Source organism: Esox lucius, chromosome 7 (assembly GCF_011004845.1).
Source record: "Esox lucius isolate fEsoLuc1 chromosome 7, fEsoLuc1.pri, whole genome shotgun sequence".
NCBI lineage: Eukaryota > Metazoa > Chordata > Actinopteri > Esociformes > Esocidae > Esox > Esox lucius.
Window position 1 is genome coordinate 30,114,904 of NC_047575.1, and position 26,393 is coordinate 30,141,296.

At 40.3% G+C, this 26,393-nt stretch overlaps 2 protein-coding genes across 2 annotated transcripts in view; both read right to left on the reverse strand.

Annotated features, from left to right (window-relative positions):
• Positions 1–435: 435 nt before the first annotated feature.
• LOC105011048 (methylosome subunit pICln) lies at positions 436–11,599 on the reverse strand. Its single transcript, XM_010870806.5, has 8 exons — positions 11,366–11,599; positions 11,153–11,290; positions 8,475–8,611; positions 7,772–7,897; positions 6,788–6,892; positions 5,762–5,941; positions 1,784–1,853; positions 436–788 (listed from the first exon to the last, which is right to left on the reverse strand). Coding segments are annotated over exons 2-8 (738 nt in total). The 5' UTR covers positions 11,272–11,290; positions 11,366–11,599; the 3' UTR covers positions 436–787.
• Positions 11,600–16,802: 5,203 nt separating this feature from the next.
• The window catches only part of rsf1b.1 (remodeling and spacing factor 1b, tandem duplicate 1), a 28,434-nt gene continuing 18,843 nt past the window's right edge, over positions 16,803–26,393 (reverse strand). Inside the window, exons 7-16 of the mRNA XM_013134569.4 lie at positions 25,981–26,253; positions 25,467–25,571; positions 23,902–23,981; positions 23,745–23,799; positions 23,546–23,664; positions 23,396–23,463; positions 21,573–21,801; positions 21,134–21,360; positions 20,826–21,011; positions 16,803–20,678 (exon numbers count right to left, since the gene is read on the reverse strand). Of these exons, the coding sequence (XP_012990023.3) occupies positions 20,158–20,678; positions 20,826–21,011; positions 21,134–21,360; positions 21,573–21,801; positions 23,396–23,463; positions 23,546–23,664; positions 23,745–23,799; positions 23,902–23,981; positions 25,467–25,571; positions 25,981–26,253 (1,863 nt within the window). The 3' untranslated portion in view covers positions 16,803–20,157. The remainder of the gene's footprint in view (positions 20,679–20,825; positions 21,012–21,133; positions 21,361–21,572; positions 21,802–23,395; positions 23,464–23,545; positions 23,665–23,744; positions 23,800–23,901; positions 23,982–25,466; positions 25,572–25,980; positions 26,254–26,393) is intronic.

A 26,393-nucleotide genomic window follows, 5' to 3' on the forward strand; every position in this document is an offset into this window, starting at 1 on the left:
ATCCATTCTTTATCTGCGTAACAGTAGAGCCAGAACCCCTACAGCACACAAAACTGCTGCTTCCCTTCCACAATGTGGGGGGGGGGGGGGGGGGGGGGGCTGGGCACCAACTCATCCGGAAGAGACGGCCTACAGAGGACACATACAATGCCACTTAAAGAGGGTGCCAGTTTGCCAACAGTATTTTTCCCAGACTTTCAATGTTTTTAAAAGCTCTAGTGCTCATCTGTGCCAACCTACTGAATATCCCATCAGAATGACAAGTAAAATCCTTATCCAGCAATTTATTGCTTGTTAAATTCAGATTGATACAAATGACAGTAGAAGATTGATTAGAACAACCACTCGCTGTTTTAGGTCAGTGTGCTTACTTTAGACGATCAGATTGTGTTTCACATTTCAACTAGCATTAAATCCATTCGCACACATTCTGGATCATACAAAACCATGTTTTATTATTATGTACTTACAAACGAACATACAAATCCAAAAGAAGGTAAAGGAAATGTGCTGGCTGGAAGTGGCACAGTGACCATAGTTATTTGGGTTAGTTTTCCTGGACATGGAGGCCTACGGTGACACGCAGGTAGAGATTAGCCAGGGGAACATTTAGTAGACTTTCAAATTGATTTCTCCATACTTCTGGAGACCCAGTGCCTGGTGCTCCCCAGTGTCCGTGTCACACAATCCAGCCTTCAGGCCCCACCCCACATCAATTCCTCTCTGCCGCTCTCGTTTTCAAAGTGCTTTTGGTTGGGGGGGTGCTAACAAGGGTCTCTCTGTTCCATCTGCAACATAAACATCACATTTCACATGGCTGATTAGTGGCTAGGCCGTGGACCTGACCACAGAGACATTTAGATTTTAGTCAGTTAGCTAACTTAATGTGTCAACTTTTCCACATTTAACGATAAAATTGATAAAATTATTTTTTTTGCCATTGATCAACATAAAGTCCATAATGTCAATGTAATAAGTCTCTGGATTGACATCCAAGCTTTGAACAGTGTTGCGTTGACTGTATGTTTGAGGTCAGTGTCCTGCTGGAAGATGCATCCATCAGCAGGATTTCTAGGAATTCTCTGTACTTTGCTGCGTTCATTTTTCAATCTTTCCAGGCATTCTCACAGCATGATGTTGCCACGAACATGCTTAACAGGTGGACTCAAATTTTTCATTCAAATAATGACATTACTTATACAGACAATTGTATGTCCTAGCAAAGGGGGTGAATAGTTACGAATATAAAAAAATAAACAAATTGATTGCGTAATTAATTTATAACAGATTTTGTTTTGGGAAAACCAAGGTGGTGTGAATAATTTTGAGAGCAATATATGCACTTCTGCTTCTGTACTGAAATCTCTGGATGCAGTCTATCACTGGTGTGTGTCGGGTAAAACTGATTATCCGACACTCATGGTATGCCATCCAGAACTTAAGGTAAATATTTTAGTGCCTATAAAGCAATATAAATATCGGATAAACTTATTGTTGAGATGGATTTTCTTAACATGTGTACTTCATATTTACATTTGTATGGGTTTTTATTTTTGTAATACAGCGCTTAGCTCTGAAAGAGACCTGGCTCTCAGTCGATTTGTCTATATAAAGAGGAACGGAAAAATGGCAATCATGTCATGGTTTCAACCCCACAGTTAAATTAGATAAAACAATTCAATAATCGTGACAGTAGGTGTTCAGTAACAGTTTACAACATTTTGACTAAATATCCACTGACTCCAGTCAGGGAGGTTTCCAGGAAGAAAGGGGAACGTCTTACCAATGGTCGACTTCTGCGTCTTCAAACGGCCCGGAAACACCCAGTGCTCCAGACTCAGTGTTCCCTCTAGCTGGAGGGGGAGAAAGATGGGAGCCACACAAGTATATGTGAAACAATTCCTTTTGGTAAACTCAGCAATAGTTCAGAAGTGCAAAATCTACAGTTTTGAAGGGGAAAGGAAAGAGTAGACTGAAAAAGGCAGCATCTCCCTGTGTCACTCCTTGCTTAACATGACACCTACTGCAGGGGGAAATGATGGGGATATGCTTAAGGTCAAAGACAAAAAGGTGTTAGGTTTCAATTAGACTCAGTGATTTAGAAAAGACAGGCAGCGGTGTTGCATTGAACTGCAGTATCTGCTCTCCGAGGTTGATCTCAGGACAGAAGTACGATGGTGGACTAGTGTATGACCTCCATCAGGCTTCCAGCACATGTGTTATTTGAAATTAAGTAATCAACATTCCTTTCTAAATACAACTTCCTAGTTCTATGCTTTTCAATATCTGCAAGTTTACACACAAAAAAATATCTAGCGCCTCGAGTCTTCTTCGATATGGCTCTTAAAATGTAGCCTAATGTAAACATGCTCAAGGACACAACATTTTGGTATATAAAGCCCCTTGTAGCCATAAGATTTGAAGTGACCCATCCTGTATCTTTGGATTCTGTCTTGCATTTAACTTGCTCCCATGTTACCAAATAATACATTGACAACCAACTGCTCTAACAAAGACTCATGATTTTGGGTTGTTATAACTCTTAAATACAAACCCGATTCCAAAAAAGTTGGGACACTGTACAAATTGTGAGTAAAAAAGGAATAGAATAATTTACAAATCTCAAACTTATATATTTAATTCACAATAGAATATACACTCACCTAAAGGATTATTAGGAACACCATACTAGTACTGTGTTTGACCCCCTTTCGCCTTCGGAACTGCCTTAATTCTACGTGGCATTGATTCAACAAGGTGCTGAAAGCATTCTTTAGAAATGTTGGCCCATATTGATAGGAAAGTATCTAGCAGTTGATGGAGATTTGTGGGATGCACATCCAGGGCATGAAGCTCCCGTTCCACCACATCCCAAAGATGCTCTATTGGGTTGAGATCTGGTGACTGTGGGGACCATTTCAGTACAGTGAACTCATTGTCATGTTCAAGAAACCAATTAAAAATTATTCAAACTTTGTGACATGGTGCATTATCCTGTTGGAAGTACCCATCAGAGGATGGGTACATGGTGGTCATAAAGGGATGGACATGGTCAGAAACAATGCTCAGGTAGGCCGTGGCATTTAAACAATGCCCAATTGGCACTAAGGGGCCAAAAGCGTGCCAAGAAAACATCCCCCACACCATTACACCACCACCACCAGCCCGCACAGTGGTAACAAGGCATGATGGATCCATGTTCTCATTCTGTTTACGCCAAATTCTGACTCTACCATCTGAATGTCTCAACAGAAATCGAGACTCATCAAACCAGGCAACATTCTTCCAGTCTTCAACTGTCCAATTTTGGTGAGCTCGTGCAAATTGTAGCCTCTTTTTCCTATTTGTAGTGGAGATGAGTGGTACCCGGTGGGGTCTTCTGCTGTTGTAGCCCATCCGCCTAAATGTTGTGCATGTTGTGGCTTCACAAATGTTTTGCTGCATACCTCGGTTGTAACGTTATTTCAGTCAAAGTTGCTCTTCTATCAGCTTGAATCAGTCGGCCCATTCTCCTCGGACCTCTAGCATCAACAAGGCATTTTCGCCCACAGGACTGCCGCATACTGGATGTTTTTCCCTTTTCACACCATTCTTTGTAAACCCTAGAAATGGTTGTGCGTGAAAATCCCAGTAACTGAGCAGATTGTGAAATACTTAGACCGGCCCGTCTGGCACCAACAACCATGCCACGCTCAAAATTGCTTCAATCACCTTTCTTTCCCATTCTAACATTCAGTTTGGAGTTCAGGAGATTGTCTTGACCAGGACCACACCCCTAAATGCATCGAAGCAACTGCCATGTGATTGGTTGATTAGATAATTGCATTAATGAGAAATTGAACAGGTGTTCCTAATAATCCTTTAGGTGAGTGTATATAACATATCGAATGTTGAAAGTGAGACATTTTGTAATGTCATGCCAAATATTGGATCATTTTGGATTTCATGAGAGCTACACATTCCAAAAAAGTTGGGACAGGTAGCAATAAGAGGCCAGAAAAATTAAATGTACAGATAAGGAACAGCTGGAGGACCAATTTGCAACTTATGTCAATTGGCAACACTATTGGGTATAAAAAGAGCCTCTCAGAGTGGCAGTGTCTCTCAGAAGTCATGGGCAGAGGATCACCAATTCCCCCAATGCTGCAGCAAAAAATAGTGGAGCAATATCAGAAAGAAGTTTCTCAGAGAAAAATTGCAAAGAGTTTGAAGTTATCATCTACAGTGCATAATATCATCCAGAGATTCAGAGAATCTGGAACAATCTCTGTGCGTAAGGGTCAAGGCCGGAAAACCATACTGGATGCCCGTGATCTTCGGGCCCTCAGATGGCACTGCGTCCCATACAGGAATGATACTGTAATGGAAATCACAACATGGGCTCAGGAATACTTCCAGAAAACATTGTCGGTGAACACAATCCACCGTGCCATTCGCCATTGCCGGCTAAAACTCTAGATACGGCTTCTTTTTTTTACCTACAAACAGGATCCAGAAGCGCAGGCGTTTTCTCTGGGCCAAGGATCATTTAAAATGGACTGTGGCAAAGTGGAAAAGTGTTCTGTGGTCAGACAAATCAAAATTTGAAGTTCATTTTGGAAAACTGGGACACCATGTCATCCGGACTAAAGAGGACAAGGACATCCCAAGTTGTTATAAGCGCTCAGTTCAGAAGCCTGCATCTCTGATGGTATGGGGTTGCATGAGTGCGTGTGGCATGGGCAGCCTACACAACTGGAAAGGCACCATCAATGCTGACAGTTATATCCAAGTTCTAGAACAACATATGCTCCCATCCAGACGTCGTCTCTTTCAGGGAAGACCTTGCATTTTCCAACATGACAATGCCAGACCACATACTGCATCAATTACAATGTCATGGCTGCATAGAAGAAGGATCCAGGTACTGAAATGGCCAGACTGCAGTCCAGATCTTCCACCCATAGAAAACATTTGGCACATCATAAAGAGGAAGGTGCGACAAAGAAGACCTAAGACAGTTGAGCAACTGTATTAGACAAGAATGGGACAACATTCCTATTCATAAACCTGAGCAACTTGTCTCCTCAGTCCCCAGACGTTTGCAGTCTGTTATAAAAAGAAGAGGGGATGCCACAGTGGTAAACATGGCCTTGTCCCAACTTTTTTGAGATGTGTTGATACCATGAAATTTAATATCAACTTATTTTTCCCTTAAAGTGATACATTTTCTCAGTTTAAACATTTGATGTCATCTATGTTGTATTCTGAATAAAATATTGAAATTTGAAACTTCCACATCATTGCATTCTGTTTTTATTCACAATTGTACAGTGTCCCAACTTTTTTGGAATCGAGTTTGTACTTCTTTGTGGTAGTGGAAGAGGTGACCTGACTATATTACTTGAGTTCAGAAAAGTAGAAAGTTTTCATATTTCTAACTTTTTGTCCATCTTGTTGGCAAAGTGGTCCAATGCCAGTTTGTAAAAGGTCCACAGAAAACATTGTTGCTGCTGCCATTAAAACAGTGAAATTCCTGAATAATACGTATCAATGTTCATTTCCTCTGGTTCCTGTTATTTTGCTATCCAAATCAGCAATTTAAAACAAATTTACCAATCAGAGGTTACAGATTTAACTATATCAATATTTTCCCAGCCACCCCAATTATATAATGTCAAATTGCATCTGCAGCCCATGTCATCACAACAACTCCCAATGGATTTGGAAGAGGATTTTAGTAAGCCTCTCTCCTTGGCATCCAGGCCAGGCAGTTCTTTACCAATGCAGCATCCTTCTGTGGTATCCTCAGGCTTGGACCTGGTGATGCACTGATGTTGCTGGGCTACAGAATCAGCCAGCATCCCCTCCAGTCTTCCCAGAGTGGCCTGGCCCTCCACAGTGAGCTGGGATAGACCCTCCTCAAAGTTAGAGAACGTCGGCAGGTCGATTTGACCCTGTTCTGTAAAAGGGGGAGGGGACAGCAAAGTCAGTAAACCATTCATTATTTTATTTTCCCCACTTTTATCATGTCCGATTGTATCCCCAGCCCCATCTCATTGCTACAACTTTTTTTTTTTTATTCACTTAAAGTGACATACAAGAGCTGGAGATTCAGCAACAAACTCACTTTACACATTCTCAAAAGTATCTGGTGTTGTTGGAATGTTGTTGTTGAATGGTAGTCAATCATTACGAATGGTTGTACCTTTACTCATAATTGAGCACAGATTGACACAAAGCAATGTGACGAGCAGACACGTCAGAACCACGGGAAAATAAGGAATTAGTTACTGTCCAACTACAACACAGTAGTTGGACAGTAACTAATTTGTGCAAGATCAGGTACACAGCAGTCTACAATATCAGCAGCAAACTTCTGCATTAATTTGATGGCCCACTGCTTTTAGTCAAGCACAAGGAAGTACACAAAAAAACTCAATGTAGGCTAAGCAGAAAATGCAATACAATAGGAGACTACCCATTAAAACCTAAATAAACCTAGACATAAACAGGCAATAACAGCCTCCCCATATGACCTACTGCACCTTGTTTTGATTGTCTAAAAGACATCACTACCAAAGTAAGATCAAATAATGTTTTTGGAGGAGCTTGGCCATTTTAATCAGGTGAATTGGGTCACCTTAAAACTAATACCACTAGTTGTCAACAAGTCGAGATCCATGGATAAAGTAACAGTGGACTGTTACCATAGAAAGGGGTTGCTGTTCAAGTTTCACACCAAACAAGAGAACACAGTCTGAAAAAGGAGGGGGGTAATCTAATGAAAAAGTATTTGTTTACTCACCAGCTTCTTCAACATCATACTCATCTTCGTCAAAGTCAGAGTCCGAGTCTTCGGGGTCAGGGTGCAGGGCCTGGCATTCAGACATGGCTGAGAAGATGGACTCCACTGGACACAAAAACACACCCACCCAGCTCAGTTGTTACCTCTTCAGTAACCTTGTTTCTAAAATCATGCACACACTCCGCATAGAGCTGGGATTTCTACTCTTCTAAACTGTCCGAAGCGAGACCTTAACAGAGATAGTATGGATAAAGATGCTTGGAAACTGCTCACCCAACAGAAGTGATTCTTCATTGCCACAGGGTGGCCATAAGCGGTCCTTATGCTTTCCAGGCAAACCAGATTGTGCATGACTACAATAGGGGATTTTGCCACTCGAATGGGGAGGTTTATGGTTTGTGCAAGACAAAAAAGGCAAGACAAACCAACGTCTACACAAATCATTGTGATTAGTCCACAGAACCTTTAGAAAGGGTGGGAACTATAGACAAGATTCTTCAATGAGGTATTGTCACCCAATAAGAAACAACTTGTTTTAAAGCACAATGTTTTACTTGAACAATACTGCGAAAATGTTAGATGTAAAATTACACAACTAGGGTATCTTTGACAATAATGTCAAATTGAATTGCTGATTTCTCAGAGTAGTATCTCACTATTATACAGGAAGTTTTACAGGATGTTTTTGCCACAGTGTCAAGAAGAACAAACAGAATTGTTGCAGTTTTAGCAAATGTCTATTTTAGGAATATACAAGTGACAGGCAGTTGTATAGTAGCTTTACGAACCAAATTAACTAAGTCAGGGTGCACCTTAAGGCAATGCCTATCGCACCAAGAGTTTCTCACAAGATTTCAGTAAACATTTGTCTCTGAACTACAGGGGTAATCAATCTACCATCTAAGAACCATTTGAGAAAGTTCAATAACGAACTGATATAGCTCACAATAGTGTGATAATAGTATTCCTCAGGTAAGCACTTACAGGAGGCCTTGTCACTGGGCACGAAGCGGATCTCTGTAAAAGGACTTATAGAATCAGCGTTACAGTCGTCATCATCATCATCATCACTTTCTTCATCTTCTTCCTCCACATCGTCCTCACAGTTATCTGAGGGTGGGCAGAAAGACTGCATATAGTTATTCCAGTAATTGCCTAACCATTATGAAACCTCCAGTCAAATAAGCCTTAATAAAAAGGCCTGATTACTTTGCAAAGACACCTTTCCTTTTAATTCACCTCTTCCACTCTGATTTGATGAAGCACTCTGAAAGTGGCATCAGCACACAAGGTAACCGCATGGTGCAGACAATCTAGTGTGTTTGCGCTAGCTATTGGATTTCATTTCTTCTGCACTGCATAATTATAAATAATCAATCATAACCGTCTACCGATTACAGGTCTGCTGCCGGCGACTGTGTGGCCAAACAATAACAGGTCAAGCAATAACTTGCAAGGTGGTACAGTGTATCTAACATAACCAGACCGGAGTTCCAACCCTCATCAGTCAATTCCATTTGATAAAAGGTATATACACCCCCCCGCCCCCCAGGGATTAGGTTTTGGACCTTTGCATTTGCTTTGTTATGGTGTTATTGCACCAGACATAACATCCAGAAAATGAAACCCTGAATACACTGGAATTGAGAAACAATCGAGAGACAAAGAATCTGTGGACAAACCTCACCATTGAATTTGGAATTAACCATAACATATAGGTGCTCTTTTGGGTATGCTGTGAGATCGCGTGAGATGGCATGAAGGCTGATTGATGGGTATTCCAGAGAAAACCCCATTCCAGATCCATCGAACCATGATACACGTCTAAAAAGATAGCAGAAATGAACATTAATGTAAGATAGATTTTAAAAAGAGCATGTAAGGTTGGCCCAAAGTTTTTATAAATCCTGGATTGCTGAAGCTATGGTTTTGTCATTGACAGGCTACCACTTCCCAGTATTAGGCCAATAATTAAAAAGTTCAAAACCAATGAAACAGTGGTAACCTGTCTAGTAGATGATGCAAGTGCATCTTGCCCCACAACGTGAGGAAGGTGGTTTGGGAGGCAGAAAAAATAAAGGCCACACTCAGAGTTATAGAACTTGATGCATTTTAGGGTCAACAATTAGATACCCCCTCCATGCCAATAGCCAATTTGGAGTATGCTAAATGGTATTACATTTGATTGAAACTAGTGCTATGTTTAGATACAAAAAAATAATAATATTGCCATGCACACCAGCAGCGAGTTTGGCATTGAAAGAAGCATGTGTATGCAGAAAACACAACAGTGGATCCTTGATTTTGTGTGTCTGTTTTGGTTCTTCTGGTCCTTGGGCCGCTTTTTAAGGTCAACAGCATTATAGACTGTACCAACGATAAAGACATTTTAGCCACAAATCTGTGTATCTTTAGCAAGAGACAAAAAGCACAAATCCAAAGCTGTTGACAGAGTAATGGCAGGAGATGCATTGTGAACTAATGTTTACCACATACTCATCAACACATACTCATCAATGCTGCACTGGTTAGCAGAACCCCACTGAAAATGTCATGTTTAGTTTAAGTTACTGGCCCGCACTTTGCTGTGTACTTGCCAGACCGGAGGTTGAATCCAGCTCCCGGATTGGCCAAGGGGTCCCACTAAGGGCGGTGCAACTGGCCAGCACCATCCAGGGTTGGGGGGGTAAGTAATCCAATTGGGTTGCCTAAAAGCTAAATCAAGATATCAGCCCAGAGTTGGTTTCTAATGGCTTAAGGATTTCAGGATTGTCTTCCCTGATTTCATAACAACTATATGTGATTAAGGCCCAGCATCATCACAGTGTTTCTGTTTCTTATATAAAACTGCTTTCAGATAGGAATTGCAGGTTCTTTGTAATATTGTTTCCAAAATAATTAGGTAATGTTTATTTTGGTCACAAATGTTTATGCCAATATTTGGGGCACGCACGTTTTTCTAAGTCATTGTCTTCACAGGAAGGAGCATGGGAGTGAGACAACTAATATTTTCACCTGTTCATCTAAAAAAATTAAGAAATCTGGCCATAAGTTTTGTTCATCTAAATTAAACTATGAAAGTTGTATCTAGAGGAATGAAACTTGTGGCCAAATTTGAGTTTGAGATTCATTTTCTTCTGATGTAAACAGGTGAAAATCTTACAAAGGAACACTTATCAGCTTTTGTGACAACAGTAACTTAATGTCACATAAAGCAAATGAAGCACAGGCCTAATAACAATGGTCTCATATACTTTATACTGAGACCTTGTCTCAGGGCATACGTATATTTTATGCAAATATTAGACAGCCAAATTCTAGTTAAATAATGGTAATTAATAAAATACAAATCTGAAACAGGCTCTTTTGATTATTTCACTATAATTCATATCCAGTGGGGATTTTCTGATCCAATTCAAGTGAGGTATGTTTTGTGTATTACACCAGTTCAGCGTTTTGCTAACTAAGTATCTATAGGACAAAGTGAAGGACCATTCATGTTTTGGTTTTATAAAAATGTTTAGCCGTCAGAAATACATTCTGATGTTAAGAAATACCTTGACTATGTACATAGTGAGCATGTCATTCCATCAAGAGGCCACCACAGGCAGCTTACCTGACACACTGCCAAAAACATTAGGTGTAAATGGAGCTGCACATCCTAAAATTACGCCAAATCAATGACCTCATTAGAGCCACATTCAATTCCTTTCACATAGACCCACAAATATTTTCAAATTGAACACTGATGAACTTTTCTCAGCTAAAATTATCATTTGAAATCACAGTAGTAAGATGTCCAGAGTAGACCCATTGCCATTTGAAAAGGGCAACAAGCAGAAAACGTAAACATAGCCAATAATAATCGGTGCATTTCACCTAGTCATTTACCCAGTCCCCTAACCATTGGTAATTCTTACAACATTGTATAATAGGTAAAACATTTGAAGTGCCTTTATCTTTAAATGTGTTCCGTGTAGCATCTACTTACATTTTTGTTTTCACTTCTCTTAGGCTTTCCCACTTGCTTTGACAATGTTGAAAAATAATTCCCATACCAATAAAGCCTTTGATTTAAAATTTGACCAAAACAAAAATAATTTCGTCTCCGGGGCGGGGCATGAGAGTAGAAGTTCCAGTGTGTAGTGCAAATACGGTTTCCTGATTCCTTTTCACTGTCAAATACGTTTAAAAACTATTTAATTTAATTATTCTAATTTAATATCTTATTCAGCAGTGTTATTATGAATTTGATGGTGCAAATGTGAAGCTAATTCTTCAGAGTTCAGGGCGGGACTTTAGTTATACATTCGAATGCAAGCTAGCCATTTACCTATTAATAAATAAAAGATAGGGAAAACTCACGCTTCTGCTACATACAGATGACCTGGTCCAAGCCCCTCGCCATTCCAAACAGCCGTGATTTCAGCTTGCTCGTGCCGTATTCCATCACTTGGAGGAGAAACGTTTTTCAGAGAGACCATCGCGCCTCTCTTCTCCACACTAAAACAAAATGTTTTTAGAACTGGCTCCAGACCTATAAAACAAGATATAATGCTGGGAGCATTCAGACGTTACCTGCAGAGTTCGGTCGCGAGAATGCGCCCCTTTGGTTCTGTTGTTATGTCCTGAACTGTCTTTTTGAATAGCACCCTTTCAATGGTTTATTTTATCGCAAACCTACTCGCCCCTTAAACTGTTTCCCTCTCTTCTATGCGCCTTACATACTATTTGGCAAAGCGTATCCTAATTAAAGTTTGGGCGGGGCACCCCATGTAGCCTATCCCACTGGCATCAAAATGGGCTTCGTTCAGGTCGTCGTTTTTACGTCCTGGAACGTGCAATTAAACGGAAACCGCGTTGTAGTGAACGACCAGTTGCAAAAAGGATGGGGTTAAGTTGTATGCTGCGTAACGCTATCAGCTGCCACTGCCTCTTTCTGTTACCATTGTAAGTTGTTTTCCCATGGTATCAAGGCTGGTGACTAAATATATAGTTACTACAGTATATAGTAACTTTAATAATGTTTACAAATATAGTTGTGTTTTAATATATTCAACAAAACAAACACACCCAGTGTTTAAACAAGAAAAACAGACAGCACCAGTCTAACGTTTGGACACACTCTTTCAAGGGTATTTCTTCAGTTTTGCTTTTTTTCCACATTCTAGATTTATATTAAAGACTTCAAAACTATGAAATTACACATATGGGAACATGTAGCAACCAAAAAAGTGTTAAACACATCAAAATACAACTCTTATTGTAGATCCTTCAAAGTTGCTACCCTTTAGCTTAATGGCAGCTATGCACTCTTTACAGTCTCCCAACCAACTTTATGAGGCAGTCACCTGGATTGCATTTAAATTAACAGGTGTGCTTTAAAAATTAATTTGTGGAATTTCTTTCTTTCTTAATGTGTTAGCGTGGGTACGCAGAGGGTGACAAGGTATGGGTATACAGAAGACCATCATTAGGTCAACACAGTAGGAGTCCATATTATGGCAACAACAGCTCAAATAATCAAAGAGAAACAGCAGTCCATCATTACTTTAAGACACGAAGGTCAGTCAAACCGTAGAACTTTTAGTTGACTAGTTGCAAAAACCATTAAAAGCTATGATGACACTGACTCTCATAGCAATATCTATAGGAAATCTGTCCTTCAGCCCTATGAGTCCAAATTTGCGATTTTTGTTTCCAACCACCGTGTCTTTGTGAGATCCAGAGTGAAGGGATTATCTCTGCAAGTGTGGGTCCCACTGTGAAGCATGGAGAAGGAAACGCAGTGGTGTGGGTGTGCTTTGCTGGTGACACTGTCTAGGATTTATTTAGAATTCAAGGCACATTAAACTAGCATGGTGTTGTGGAAATGTCTCTAACCAATGTATTCTGACTGATTAAAGGACTGAGTCCCCTTGTTCAAATTAGAAAAGGAATGTGGGGGATCTGGTATTTGCCTAGGGGGCATCATTGACTGGTATCAGCAGATGAAATAGTTACTCTTTATCTGTGCATCTGTATAACTCAGGGCATCTATTGTCTGTCCAGATGCTGTAAAAGCTCTTTAGAGTTCAAGAGGTTACCCATGTGGGGGAGGACAGCTTGCCCCTTTTGTGAAGACTAGGTACTAATACAACAAAGGGAATGTGTTCTGTTGCATTAGGACAGCATCTTGTCACACCCCCTTTCCTCTATAAATACGAACTGTTCATGTATTAAGTTAGAGACTCCTCGGATGATTATGTTTGTAAGCATTTGACGCGTCTCTCTATTTGCAAATAATAAAATGTGCCTAGAGAATTTTGTCTCTGTACTTCCTCCTTCAAGAGTTCTGATCGATGAAATTGCCATCACAATGGCTACCACAGCATTCTGCAGCATTACGTCATCCCATGCGGTTTGCGCTTAGTGGGACTATCGTTTGTCTTTTAACAGGACAATTACCCAAAACACACCTCTAGACTGTGTAAGGGCTATTTGACCAAGAAGCAGAGTCATTTGTGAGTTGCAGATGAGTCATGTGATCGTTCCTTCACCAACAGGAAGTCCCACCAAGTTGACAAACTTCAATATTGTGGAAGCGTCAATGGCATTATCCATGCCAAAACATGTTTTAGACATCTAAGTCTATATTGGTAAATTACCAATTCTCACTTAGTTACAAACACATTTTCAATACTCAATGGCTGGACTATAATAATTTGTCCTGGGGGAAACCAGGCTAAGGCCCATCACATCATTGGGTGGGTGGAAGCTTGGGGAGGGGAACACTGCAATCTCAAATTGATGCTCTGTAAATGCATAAAGCATAGTAAAAAAAACATACAACCTCTCTTAAAAAACAATTGCCATCAACCTTCACGTGACAAAGACATCCATCCGGATGCTCAAGTCAGAGTAAAGGTGCACTCCAGTCACATCATCATCCATCTGCAAATCTCTTTTTAGCTAAAAGTTTGCCTTTCCAAACAAATCATTGGTTTTGAAGATAAATGAGATCCGATTAATATTTAAGATAAATGAGATCCAATTAAATCTGATTCAGTCTATTAAAACAGACAAAGCAGTGCACTGCACTCCGCAAATGATCTACTGCACACCCGAACCTAACTTTGTCTAGAATTGTAATGGGTTGTGATGTGTGAGACAAGGGGAGAGACTTGTTGAATTTTAATTGTGTTTTTGAAAAGTTTGTCTCTCTACTGGAATCTCCACCATTTATTGAAACCACACAAATGGGAGCAAATGTTTCCCTTAAAACCTGTCCAACAGCAAACAATAACATTTTGGGTGGAAAGAAAAAAAACTAATCTGCAATGTACCCATGGCCAAGACTACGTAAGGACCAAGCATGATCAAACCAGGAAAACCCAGTCCCCTGGTTTCGGCTTCATTATATAGCCACATGGTCTGATTCCACAGCCACAAAGTGGGAAACATATAGTTTTTTGTTGTTCCTTTATTATCTAAATTTAAGGTTATGTTAGAAATTAGGTCAGTAGTGAGATTCATCTATGACATCCACTGAACAGGTGTGGCATATCAAGAAGCTGATTAAAACAGGATGAACATTGAACAGCTTCACCTTGTACTGAGGACAATAAAAGGGTGCTCTATAACATGCAGTTTTGTCATAGAACAAAATGTCACAGTTGTTTTAAGGTGTGCAATTGGTATGCTGACTATAGCAATGTCCACCAGAGCTATGGCTAGATAATGTCACAATCTGCCTCCAGTGTCATTTTAGAGAACTGGTTGCTCAACCACAGACTGTGTGTAACTATCTGAACGAGGTAGTAACTGTAAAGTATTCAATTTTGTCATATTTACATTTTTTGTGCAGTGTTGAGTTGTAGCCAGGTTTATCTGACTGGTTACCCAAAAAAAAACTTGCTCCAGAAAAAAGCTATGCTGCACCCACATTACGAGAATTATTTCTTCACATTTCGTCTGGATCTCAACACTTAAGTTGGAAAAATGCCTGAACTATGATTGGTCGCAGAAATCAATGGGTCAGGGCTAGATAGAACACACATGGGTAAAGGAAACATAAAAAAAATACATTGGTTTTGATACTCAGATTAGACAGCCCACATTTTACATCACTTTAACAACTGCAATGGAAGGAGGATTTAGCAAATAATAATGCAGCAAAATATTTCAGCATAGTGGCTCAGGTCTTTGTGGCTATAGAAAACAGCGACTCTACCGTCCACTGTTCTATTGGTTCCTGGCTACTTATTTGTTCTAGTATGTTAGGATAATTAATGTCGCTGGGTTAGGAAAATGAAAATGGCTATCTGCTAATTTGCTAAATGCAGCAGGTCTAGTCATTCACCACAATCGGATACTCAAATATCAGTATCCTATTTCCCTCTTGCATGTGAACGGTGCATAAAATCCGACAAGGAAGCAGCCAAGAGCCAAAAGAAGAGGGTGGCGTTACTTTCCTGGTCTTTTAATAGAGCCCTTGAGTTGAAAGGGGACCCTTAAGGACAGAAGTATTTTCCATAAATTAGCTAATTTGACAGAAATGGTCACAGATCCTAACATTTTTATCAATATTCTGTGTAAAGTCAGAATGTCTGAAATTACATTTCCATTCATGCATTTTCAAGGATACAGTGGATATATAAAGTCTACACACCCCTGTGAAAATACCATGTTTTTGTGATGTAACAGAATGTGACAAAGATAAATCATTTAAGAGCTTTTTCCACTTTTAATGTGACATATAATGTGAACAATTCAATTGAAAAACAAACTGAAATCTTTAAGCGGGAAAAATGAAAAACAAAAACCTTACACAACAGAGACATTACCAAGAACTGAACGTCCCTCCAAAATTTATGAAAAGACGAAAAGAAAACTGGTCAGGGAGGCTTCCAAGAGGCCTACAGCAACATTAAAGGAACTGCAGGAATTTCTGCCAAGTACTCACTGTGTGCTACATGTGACATCAATCTCCCTTATTCTTCATATGAATGGGCTATAGAGTAGGGTGGCAAGACGGAAGCAAGACGGAAGCCTTTTCTTACAAAGAAAAACATCCAAGCCCGGCTGAAGTTTGCAAAAACAAACATCAAGTCCCCCAAAAGCACATGGGAAAATGTGTTATGGTCTGAAGAAACCAAGGTTGAACTTTTGGGCCAGAATTCCAAAAGGTATGTTTAGCGCAAAAACAATACTGCACATCACCCAAAGAACACCATACCCACAGTGAAGCGTGGTGGCAGCATCAAGCTTTGGGGCTGTTTTTCTTCAGCTGGAACCAGGGCCTTAGTCAGGGTGGAAGGAATTATAAACAGTTCCAAATACCAGGCAATTTTGGCACAAAACCTTCAGGGGTCCGTTAGAAAGCTGAAGTTCACCTTTCAGCACAACAACCATCCAAAGCACACATCCAAATCCACAAAAGCATGACTTCACTAGAAGAGGATTAACGTTTTGGAATGGACCAGCCAAAGCCCAGACCTGAATCCAATTGAACATCTGTGGGGTGATCTGAAGAGCGCTGTGCACAGGAGATGTCCTTGCAATCTGACATATTTGGAGGGCTTTTGCAAAGAAGAGTGGGCAAATATTGCCATGTCAAGATGTGCCATGCTAATAGACTCCAACCCAAAAAAGCTGAGTGCTGTATTAAAATAAAAAGGTGCTTCAACAAAGTATTAGTTTAAGGGTGTGCACACTTACGCAACCAGGTTATTGTGAGTTTTTAATTTTTCCCCCTCAAAGATTTCAGTTTGTTTTTCAATTGAATTGTTCACGTTACAGGTCACATTAAAGGTGGAAAAATGTCTAAAATTATTTATTTTTGTCTCACTCTTTTACATCACAATAATCTGGCATTTTAACAGGGGCGTGTAGACCTTTATCCACTGTATGTCCTCCATCAATTTTTACAAGATGTTTGCAAGTGATTAAGCCTTCGTTAATCAGAACGCAGATCATTTCATAATATTACTATCACACGCTGTGTCATTAGAAAACAAGTACGCCTACCATACTGTACCAGGTTCAACACCTTTTTATTATGAAAAATGTACAAGATTGTATTCATATGATAGAAAATACAGTAAAGTTAATAAAAAGGTCTTGAAGAGGAACAGATAAAACAGACAACCAATCTATAACCTTACGTTCATATTCCAGACCAACAGTTTCCTTTGTCCTCCCAATTCCATTGGTAATAAGGAACACACACTTTTTGAATCGTTGGCACAAACTTCCCTATAGCAGAGAACTGCCTACATGACTGACTGACACTGTCCTGCTGTATTCCTACATTTATGATTATTTGCTTCAACATATTTTTTATGAAGTAGTGTCACTCCAAGGTCATTCTCATGATATACACTTGATTAAAGTAATCTCTAGGGAACATTAAATAGAAAATATATTTCATCATTCCAAACAAACCCTAGTCATTTGCATCAGATTCCCACAACGGAACTGCCAGTCGATGTTTAGGGGCTTTCAAACTAATCATGTAACTGTCATCAATAGAACCAAATGTGTTGACTGCATTTCAGGTATCACACAAATTATGAACTACTAAAAACTAAGTGTTTTTTTTAAGTAGCTTCCTCCAATTCGGTGTATTTTTGTATTATTATTCAATTGGTTTTTTGTTTACTGAACTGGGCAGTCAACCCATGTCTCCGGTGGATTACTCATGCTCTCCTGTTCAGTAGCAGGACACAGGGAACACCGCTGAGAAAAGGGCTGGTTACTGAACCTTGCAAATACTTTGGGAGGCCAACACATCAGCACATAAAATAACATCCAACAAACATGCCAGATCTCTGATGAATTCAATACAAAAATGGTTGTCCCCATATAACAACCCCTCCACAAAAAAAAAAAAAAGACACGCAATTGCAAAGAACTGCCAAATATAAATTTCGCCATGATAAAAAGCCTCTAAATATATATTAGCAAAAATGACAGATATGCAAAAACTAACAGAAGTCAATTTAGTTTTTAGTGAATTTTTCTGAACCATTTGCCCAAACACTGCATTCTGGTATATCATTCCCACACAATGATAATCCAGCATGCTGTTTATTAATCATCTTGATTAGAGGCCAGAGACTGTGTTCTAAATGTCAGAGGGTGCGGAAATAAGATCACTTTTATATTTTTGTTCATACTGAATACGATTATATGTATAGCACTCCTACTGTCTTTGAATACAGGCCCAGAAGGTCAGTGATTTAACCAAACCTAAAAATAGAACCCTCAAAACCAAAATGAGCTCATGAGACCACGCGAAGGACAGTCTTTCTGAGATCAGCAAGGTTTATTTAGTCTCCAGTTAATGCAGTGAGATGTAGAAGGGAGACTAGAGTGAGCGAGCGCAGTGTTCTACAGTTAACACTGCATACTAGAGGTGGAAGAGGGTTAACAGAACACCAGAATCTAGTAAAAACTAATTACATGGATTAATAAAAATAAAAAGGATTTTGCTAAACAATCACAAGTAGTTAAGTGAACTCAGTAAGTACCTTTACTTTCCAGGTTTTTGTAAATACAGTATTGACTACAAAGGTACATAGGAAACAATATGCCGCCTGATGGTTTGCAGAGGAGAAAAACTACTGATATACTTGATATACAAAGAAATACATTATTATAAAACCCAAATAATGGTTAAAATGACATGGCTGTACTAGTCTCATGATTGGGAGAGACAGAAAGTTGGCAGAAGTTTCAGAAAAATCTCTAAGGCATTCCACACAACAACTCCCTTTAAATATTAGATTATTTTAATGAGTCTAAAACATGGGCATTTCATCCACTGATAGTGTTGACAGCAGACACTTTAAAATAATATTTATATATGTACTCAGTATACAAAAACTAAACTCGGCTTAGAAACTAGTCCATATGCACAGAGAGGTGAGATCGGGGTTGGTCTACTCTAGTTGGTCATTATATACACTCAAACCTCCATTTAAATGAATGTCCTGTACATCTGGTGGTAGTTATCAGATCTGAATGTTGACTAAATGACACTTGGAACTTGGCGTGATGCACTAAGGAGCTGCCTTGATAGTGTTTAGTATCGATAATGAAATGGGGGGGGGGGGGGGTCTAAATACCACTCGATGTGAACGATTTCATTAAAAGAAACATCGGTTATAGATGACAGTATGTTTCAATGCTTTGGGTAAAAACAATTGACCAAATCCATGAGAAATACTATTTTATGTATGGGGACCATTTGTGGTTCTGGTCACCCATTTATTTAAAAAAACTGTTCCTAGTATGATAATAATGGTTCAGTGTCTTGTTCTCCCATGTGAATACTGACTCAAACTCTGTTGCAATCATGTTTTTTTTTTAAATCCAGCGTTTTTTTTGTAAATGGTACAAAAAAGGTGGGGAACCTGTATAATGGTTTAGCTTAAGAAACAAGCGACTTTAATATAATAGAATACAAAGAATAAATAGTTTGATGGATGAAGGAAGATATCAATTTCAAATCAGTATTTCTTTTCATTTGGAAGACGTTCAGATTAAACATTTTGGGTAAAGGGGGATAAAAATGATTGGTTTCCAGCTGTGATCCACAACAATATAAATTTAAGTTGTTAATGGAATGCAGTTCGACTCATGACCTCTTGCTTCTATTCTCTGAGCAATTTAGAAATCTTATGAGTGGTAATGATATACAGAGAAAACAATACACATCTATTTTCTACAAAGACCAACAAATAATGTATTAATATCTTACAATAAAACATCCTCTGTCCCAAGCAGGAACAATACACAGAGGAGTCTCTCAGGAGAACAGGAGGTAATGGGTCATGTTCATTAGGTCATACAACGGAAAAAGGTTTGAAACATTTCAAAACAGAAATACATTTTCCTGTCTTATTGATCTTATTGTCCCTCATAGGTTGTCTGTTTTCTTCCATTTGGGGACTAATGAACACAACCATGAAGTTGAGTGATGGGCTCTACGTAAGGAGGGGTCATGTAGGGGTAGTGGATGTACCCCTGAGTAGGCAACCCTGGAAGTTGGCTGGCAAAAACAGGTAGGTTAATTTGTGTGTTGTTTACGGTATCTGACACGCATGTCCATCGGTGACAGAGTACATGGATAAGAAAAAGTCCCATGCTGCAAAACAACCTTCTGAGTTTATATTCTCTCGGACTGTACAATCCCACGGCGAGCGGTGCAAAGACTGAAGACAATGAACTTTCGTCCAGGTGGGCGTCCAGTTCATAGCATGGTTGGGGTCACATGAGGGGATGAGGAGAATGAATCAAATAAAACACGTAAGGACAGGACTATAGTCAGTCAATGGAGGAAGAAACAGAATATCAAAAATACAATACTACAGAAAAAATGGGTTTTACAACACATCACTGTTGCAGACAAAGTCCACCAGGTCAGTGACCCCTAGCAGATCGTCCTCATCATCGTCCTGTGGCACCACCTCTAGTCCATTTGGTGCTATGGCAACAGCTGTGGCCCCAAGTTTTTGGGGCCCAATGTGAGCCAAGCTCTCCAGGGCCTTGATGGGACTCTGTCCGTTGGTGGGGGGGTGTAGCTCCACCAGGCTGTAGTCCAACGGGCTGGCTCCCTTCCCTAGAACACCACCTTCCTCCTCCTCCTTGATTTCTTTCTTTTCCTTCTCCTCGTCATCAGAGTCATCAGAGTCGATGCGGTTCACACGCTTGCGGACTGGACGCTCTCCCTCTGATGACTGGTCGGAATCATCGTCGTCGTCGTCGTCATCCTCCTCGGATGCCCGTCGCCGTTTTAGAGAGAGCCGTCTGCGGCGCTGCCTTGACTCTTCCTCAGATGAGTCGGCCCGCCTCTTCAACCTTGTCCTCTCTCTCTCACCGATGTCTGAGCCTCTGGAGCAGCTTGCTGAAAGAACATTGGATGTTACAGATAAATCACACTTAATATCGGAGTGAAGCCAATCAGTCACTAAACTAAGAAACAAATGAATGAGACAACTAAATAGAGAGAAACTACACTAAGCCTATGTCTACCAGGAAAAGTCTGTCTGACCTTCACTTTCGGAGCTATCAAGGCGCCGCCGCAATTTGACTTTGTCGCGACAGGCACCTGCCTTGGAGCCTTCCGAGTCACCGGACGACTCGCAGTAGTTCACCTGCTTTTTGGTCTGACTCCGGCGGGATCGGCGACGGCTACAGTCCAAGTCGCTGTCACTGAATTCGCTGGAGCCCTCTGACACTAGTTACACAGGTGGAGAATGAGTTCAATGGAGACAGAGCTACGTCACAGGGCCAACACCACATAAAAAATCTAGTTTCATTGTTAGATTTATTTCAGACCCTAAAACAACGGCAACATACCAATTTCGTCCTCATCCTCCTCACTTGTCTCCTCCTCTTCATCGTCAGAGTACCCTTCCGGTTTGCGGCGCTTTCGTGGCCGAGTGCATCTCTGACGCTTTGCCGGCCTCCTTGTCCTGGCGGTTCTGCGTCGTATACTGCCAAAGTCACTGTCGTCGTTGGAGTCCACTGCTACTTCACTCTCTGCGCCACTCTTGTCCGACGCCACAAACTCTTCTTCCTCCGTGCTACAAGAAGAAGCGTGCAGGGTAAAAACAAATGGGGAAAAAACCTGAAGAGTGAGTAACAATTGTTCATTATGGCATCCACTGGAAAACACTGAAACAAGTTTCTGTGGAAAAGGAACGTCAATGTAAGTTCACGTTTCAGCCTGGTTTTCCATTTGACGCCTTATGAACACAACCCTGTCTTGGCTGATGAACCCTCAGGATGAGCCCACCTGTCACTGAGACGGAACTCATCCTCACTCTCCTCTTCTTCCATTGTGCTGTCACTGTCCAAGTCGTTGAGACGCCGCCTCTTCTTCCTACGCTGGCCGGCGCTGGGCCGCGGTGGGAGGAGACCATTCTCCTTGCCTTCACCACCCTCTCCCGCAGCTAAGATGGTGGACATGTCCTTCCCTCTGCTGTGGCCTGTGATGTTGGCCATGTCCTTGCCTCGGCCAGCACCTGTGGCGGGCAGAACATAATTTAGACCCAAAATGGACACAAAGGGCTTATTTACATTACAGCACGTTTTCTGAGACATAGCGAAAAAGGCTCGAGATTCTAGAATATTTTGTTGTGTAAACTTGAAGATAGCGATAGCTCGAGATGCCATCTTGTGAGGTATCATGTGCCACATTTTCGATCAAGTCCTCCGGGAGGTTTGCAAGTGTGAAGACAATTTCATCAGAAGTGTATCAAGTTTCAGTGCGCATGCATATCACTCAATTTTCCCTCGATTGACACCCATAATCCTGTGTAGTATGTCGAACATGGCCGTGTAAATTAAAATCCTATGGAAATTATTATACAATCTAAGATAAATCTTTTGTTAAGTAAATAAGCACAAAGACTGCTTGAAGGCTAAAGTAGTTATGAAGGCTGTGGCAGCATTTCATTCCTGATCAGCTACTCTAAAACAGATGTGGAATTCCCAGAGTTTTTGGTTTCAGAATGGCTGGTTTTTGTTTAAATCATTAGGTTAAGTGAGGCGCAGATTTGTGGATCCGAGGACTTGGGCGTGCATAGAATGATTAAGAAGGTCCTCAGTACGATGACAAATAAATTTGATGACATCATGGAATTGAAACAATATTTACGATATTTTGGCTATGCAATATGCCTAATATGGCAATTGTGACTTACTGTAGGCTACCAAAATGTAGGTTATAATCTTGACAATTAATATTATTAGCAGTGCAAAAAAGCTCAATTATTTTTTTCATTTTTACCCAGGACAAATTGCAAAGAAATATAGAGTTTGTATAATGAAAGCAAAACTACTCTGGGTTAAATCGGACATATTTGAGTAGAGCAAGTTGGCCAGAGAAATGATTGACTATGAGGAAAAATGATAATGTATCATTCAGAATGCTGTAAAGCATCTATTCTATATCTAATTACTTGCAAAGCACCCACAAAGCAGGCTCCGATGTCAATTTGATTTTCTGAGAAGGGCCATAGTGAAGGAATAGATTCTAAATAAACTCTGAATTATACTCACTTGGCTGGGATAAGATCCACTTAATCTAGTAGGTAGCAGAGCAGGTTGGTTCAGAGCATTTTGTTTTCTGACATAACTTCCATTTCTTTTGCTGAAAACATTTAGCTAAAGTTCTGGTTTGACAGAGTTTGCAAGGTAACTAATCCAGCATTCGGGATTACCCACTGGTCGTGGCATATCCACAATACTCAGGGGCAAATGCTTGGAGCATAATGGCTCAGCAGCACTCAGGGTGTGTAGGAGACAAGGTAGCCTTGTCACAATAAAGCGACAAGTAAGGTGCCAGAAAGCTCAATAGTGGCTGCTGGCCGAAGGATGCATTCCTTTCCAAGCAAGGTGCTAGAGAATACTTCCAGGTTGAGCAAGCAGTGTAATAAGAAGCATAATCGAATGGCAAGATGCACTTCAGACAACACACATATTGCTCTTTCAATCATCTTAAACCAGCGAGGAGTGTCTGCGATGAGGCAAGGCATTACGCACAAACTGAACTTCACAAAATTAAGAGAGGAGGAAAAAGTAAATCTGGTAACAGATTTCATAATATTCTCCTACCTCCACCATCAGCCTCTCTTATGTCTTCTTCAATTGCTTCCTCAATAGCCTCATCAAACTCATCAAACCTGCAAACAAGACATTAATTGTATCAGCCACCACATTAAAATAAAGCCCCATATGACCATGTGTTTAGCACAGATGTTATACCTGTAGCTTATGCTTTTCTTTGTCCTTGTTGACCTTCGTCCCCAGCTCTTGATTCTTTCTTTCTTCTCTTTCTTCTCTTTTTTTACCACCTCTGCCTGCTTTTCATCCTCTACCTCCAACTGAAAATGTATTTGCAATGTATCAGTTCACGGTACAAAAGTGTAAACCAGTATAACCATAGCAACCAAATGCTACTTACTGAGGGAGTGATGATATTTTCAACGCTAATTCCAACATACACCAACCGTTCTTTTCTGGAGGGAGAAAATTATATTTAATATTTGAAACTTTAATACGTTTTCTTACGGTTGTCATTTTCTAGTTCCCACAAAGGGTCATGGTTCAGAGGTTCGTACCTTCGCTCAGCACGCTCCCTCTTTTTCAGTGCAGCATCAAGGTTAGTCAACTGCTCCTCAAGCTTGTCACAGAGCAGCTTCTGCAGGGTCACGAGGAAAGAGGGGTGAGAATGACAGAACAGCACACACAGCAATTATTTCATAACATTGGGCTGATTGCAACCTCTGAAGGCCAGTAGATCATCAGCAGCTAATGCCTTGTTAAAACATCAATACCAGCCTCCCTGGCCAGGGAGTTTGGCCTGCTGAAAATGCCTGGTTAATCCTCTTGCTTCGTCCATAGAGATGTGAAATAATGCTATTAGAACTAAATGTATATACCAGCATAGGCAACTCTTTGTGGCCATCGTCATGTAGAATAATTGTTGAAGATAAAAAAAGATATAACACAATGCAGTAGGGACGCATTGATAAGAAAATGATTGGCCGAAACCAATAGATATTCATATAACATAATCAGCCGACGTCGATACCCATGTTTTGTCATTTTAGTATTTGTGTACTTGGCAAGAATTAAATTTAAATGTTTCTTCTTATGAGGTTTCTACCTTGAACAGATGCAAATTCAATCATTTAAAAGTTATCTTTTTTATATATTTTAATACAAATTATTATTCAATAACTGTACATTATACAATGTAGTAAGTTCAATACAATAAAAACAAAAGGACACGAATTCTGGAAAAGAAAAAAAGAAAAATTACTGGAATATACTAGAAACTTATTCAGACAAAAGCACAATCCCTCTCAAATTGGTCTCAAATTTAAAACAATAATCAGCTGATACCAATTACTGGCCAATATAGCAACGCATGCCTAAAAGGTACACTTTGGCACAACAGGGAATGTGAAGAGGCACCTGCTTTAATTATACTTTTAAAGTATGTATACCCATGTAATGGGTATTGGAATTTTGTATTATTTGGTGTAGTAAAACAGTGGTTACAGTGGTAAGGCTGGTAGTAAAAACTAGAATATTGCCCCTGTTACATACATAATAGAAATTATACAGATTTTACAAATGCAAAATAGGCTACTCATAGTGATTTTTTTTTAATTTTATGAATAGAAGGCTAATAGGCAATCTGTGGCATGAGGTGCTTTGCTGCCAGATCAATTAATAGTGTGTGTGGAGCCATGGTACAGCAGTAACCCACTTAGTGCCATGCACATTCGTGGGGCCCCTGCCAGAAACCAGAGTTCAAGAACATTCTCCACCCTTCACTTCTACAGCTTCACCTTCCCTGGCTCCGTCTGACTGGCACTGTCACCAGTCTTGTAAAAACCAATCCAAAAAAAATATGTAAGGACAGTGGTTGCCCACTCTCCTTTAAATAATAAAAACATTCAGTAACTCATTACAAGTTGGATTAATATCAGTGCAGGAGAGTAGCCTTTATGTAGACATAATTTGGCTTTGTGTCTCCAAATAAAAAGAATCATTACTCAGTTACTCAACAGATGGGCATCTGTTAGTTGCAGGTAACCCACTTCTGAGTTTTGGTTACAATCCTGCCAAAACTGTAGTGTAACAAGAGGATGATTACAATTCTGAAGTTACTTACATGCTGGCAGGGTGGACAGAACCACTCCCCGTCTGGGATAATCATGAGGGGAGGTCTGAGACAGGCTGTGTGGTAACCGTTGTCACACGAGTCACACAGTAAGATCTGTGAAGAAAACCCAGAGGAGTGTTAGCTGGAACCCACTGTATTGAAGTCGTAGATGTCAATGGAGATAACTAATATAAATACAGCAGAGCCATTAATTAATTGTACTGTAAAAATATTTCTACTGATTTCTAAGCTTTATTAGACAGAGACAGTAGGGAAAGATACACGAGAGAGATTTGGCTGAAAACCCATGCTGCAGCAATACACATGCACTGGAAGAAGTGACTTAGACTCCTAGGCCACAAATGAAAAGGAATTTAAGTGAAATGATCGCAACCCTGCAGATCATTACGCGAAGAATTCAAATATGACCATCGCAGCTATATGCCCTCCACTGTGCCATTTTCATTGTCAAAACAGACAGGTTCATTGTGCTGATCAATGGGGATCGTATATAAGGACCCACCAGCTCGGGATGGTTGGGGAGGCCGCAGTGTTTGCAGGGGTCATCGTTGGGAGGAAGGTCATCATCCGAGGAGGTATCAGAGTCGTCACTGTGCCGCTCTCGGTTCCTGTTCCGTCTTCTTCTCTTGCCACCCTCTACCTTAAAACTCTCATCACTATCATCCTCCTCACTCTCCTCTTCACTCGACTCGCTTTCCTCATCTTCACCTGAGCCATTCTTTTTGCGCCTTCGTGTTCGAGTGTTGGACCATCGAGTCTTTCTCCTTCGTCGCCCCTGAAAACAAAAGACGTCATCTTGACGGACAAATCCAACGTATAAAAAATTCTAACAAACATTCTAAACTTCATGCGGCTAAGCGCTGGTCTAGAAGATATTGCTGATCCAAAAACAACACACATTAGCTCACGTGCATT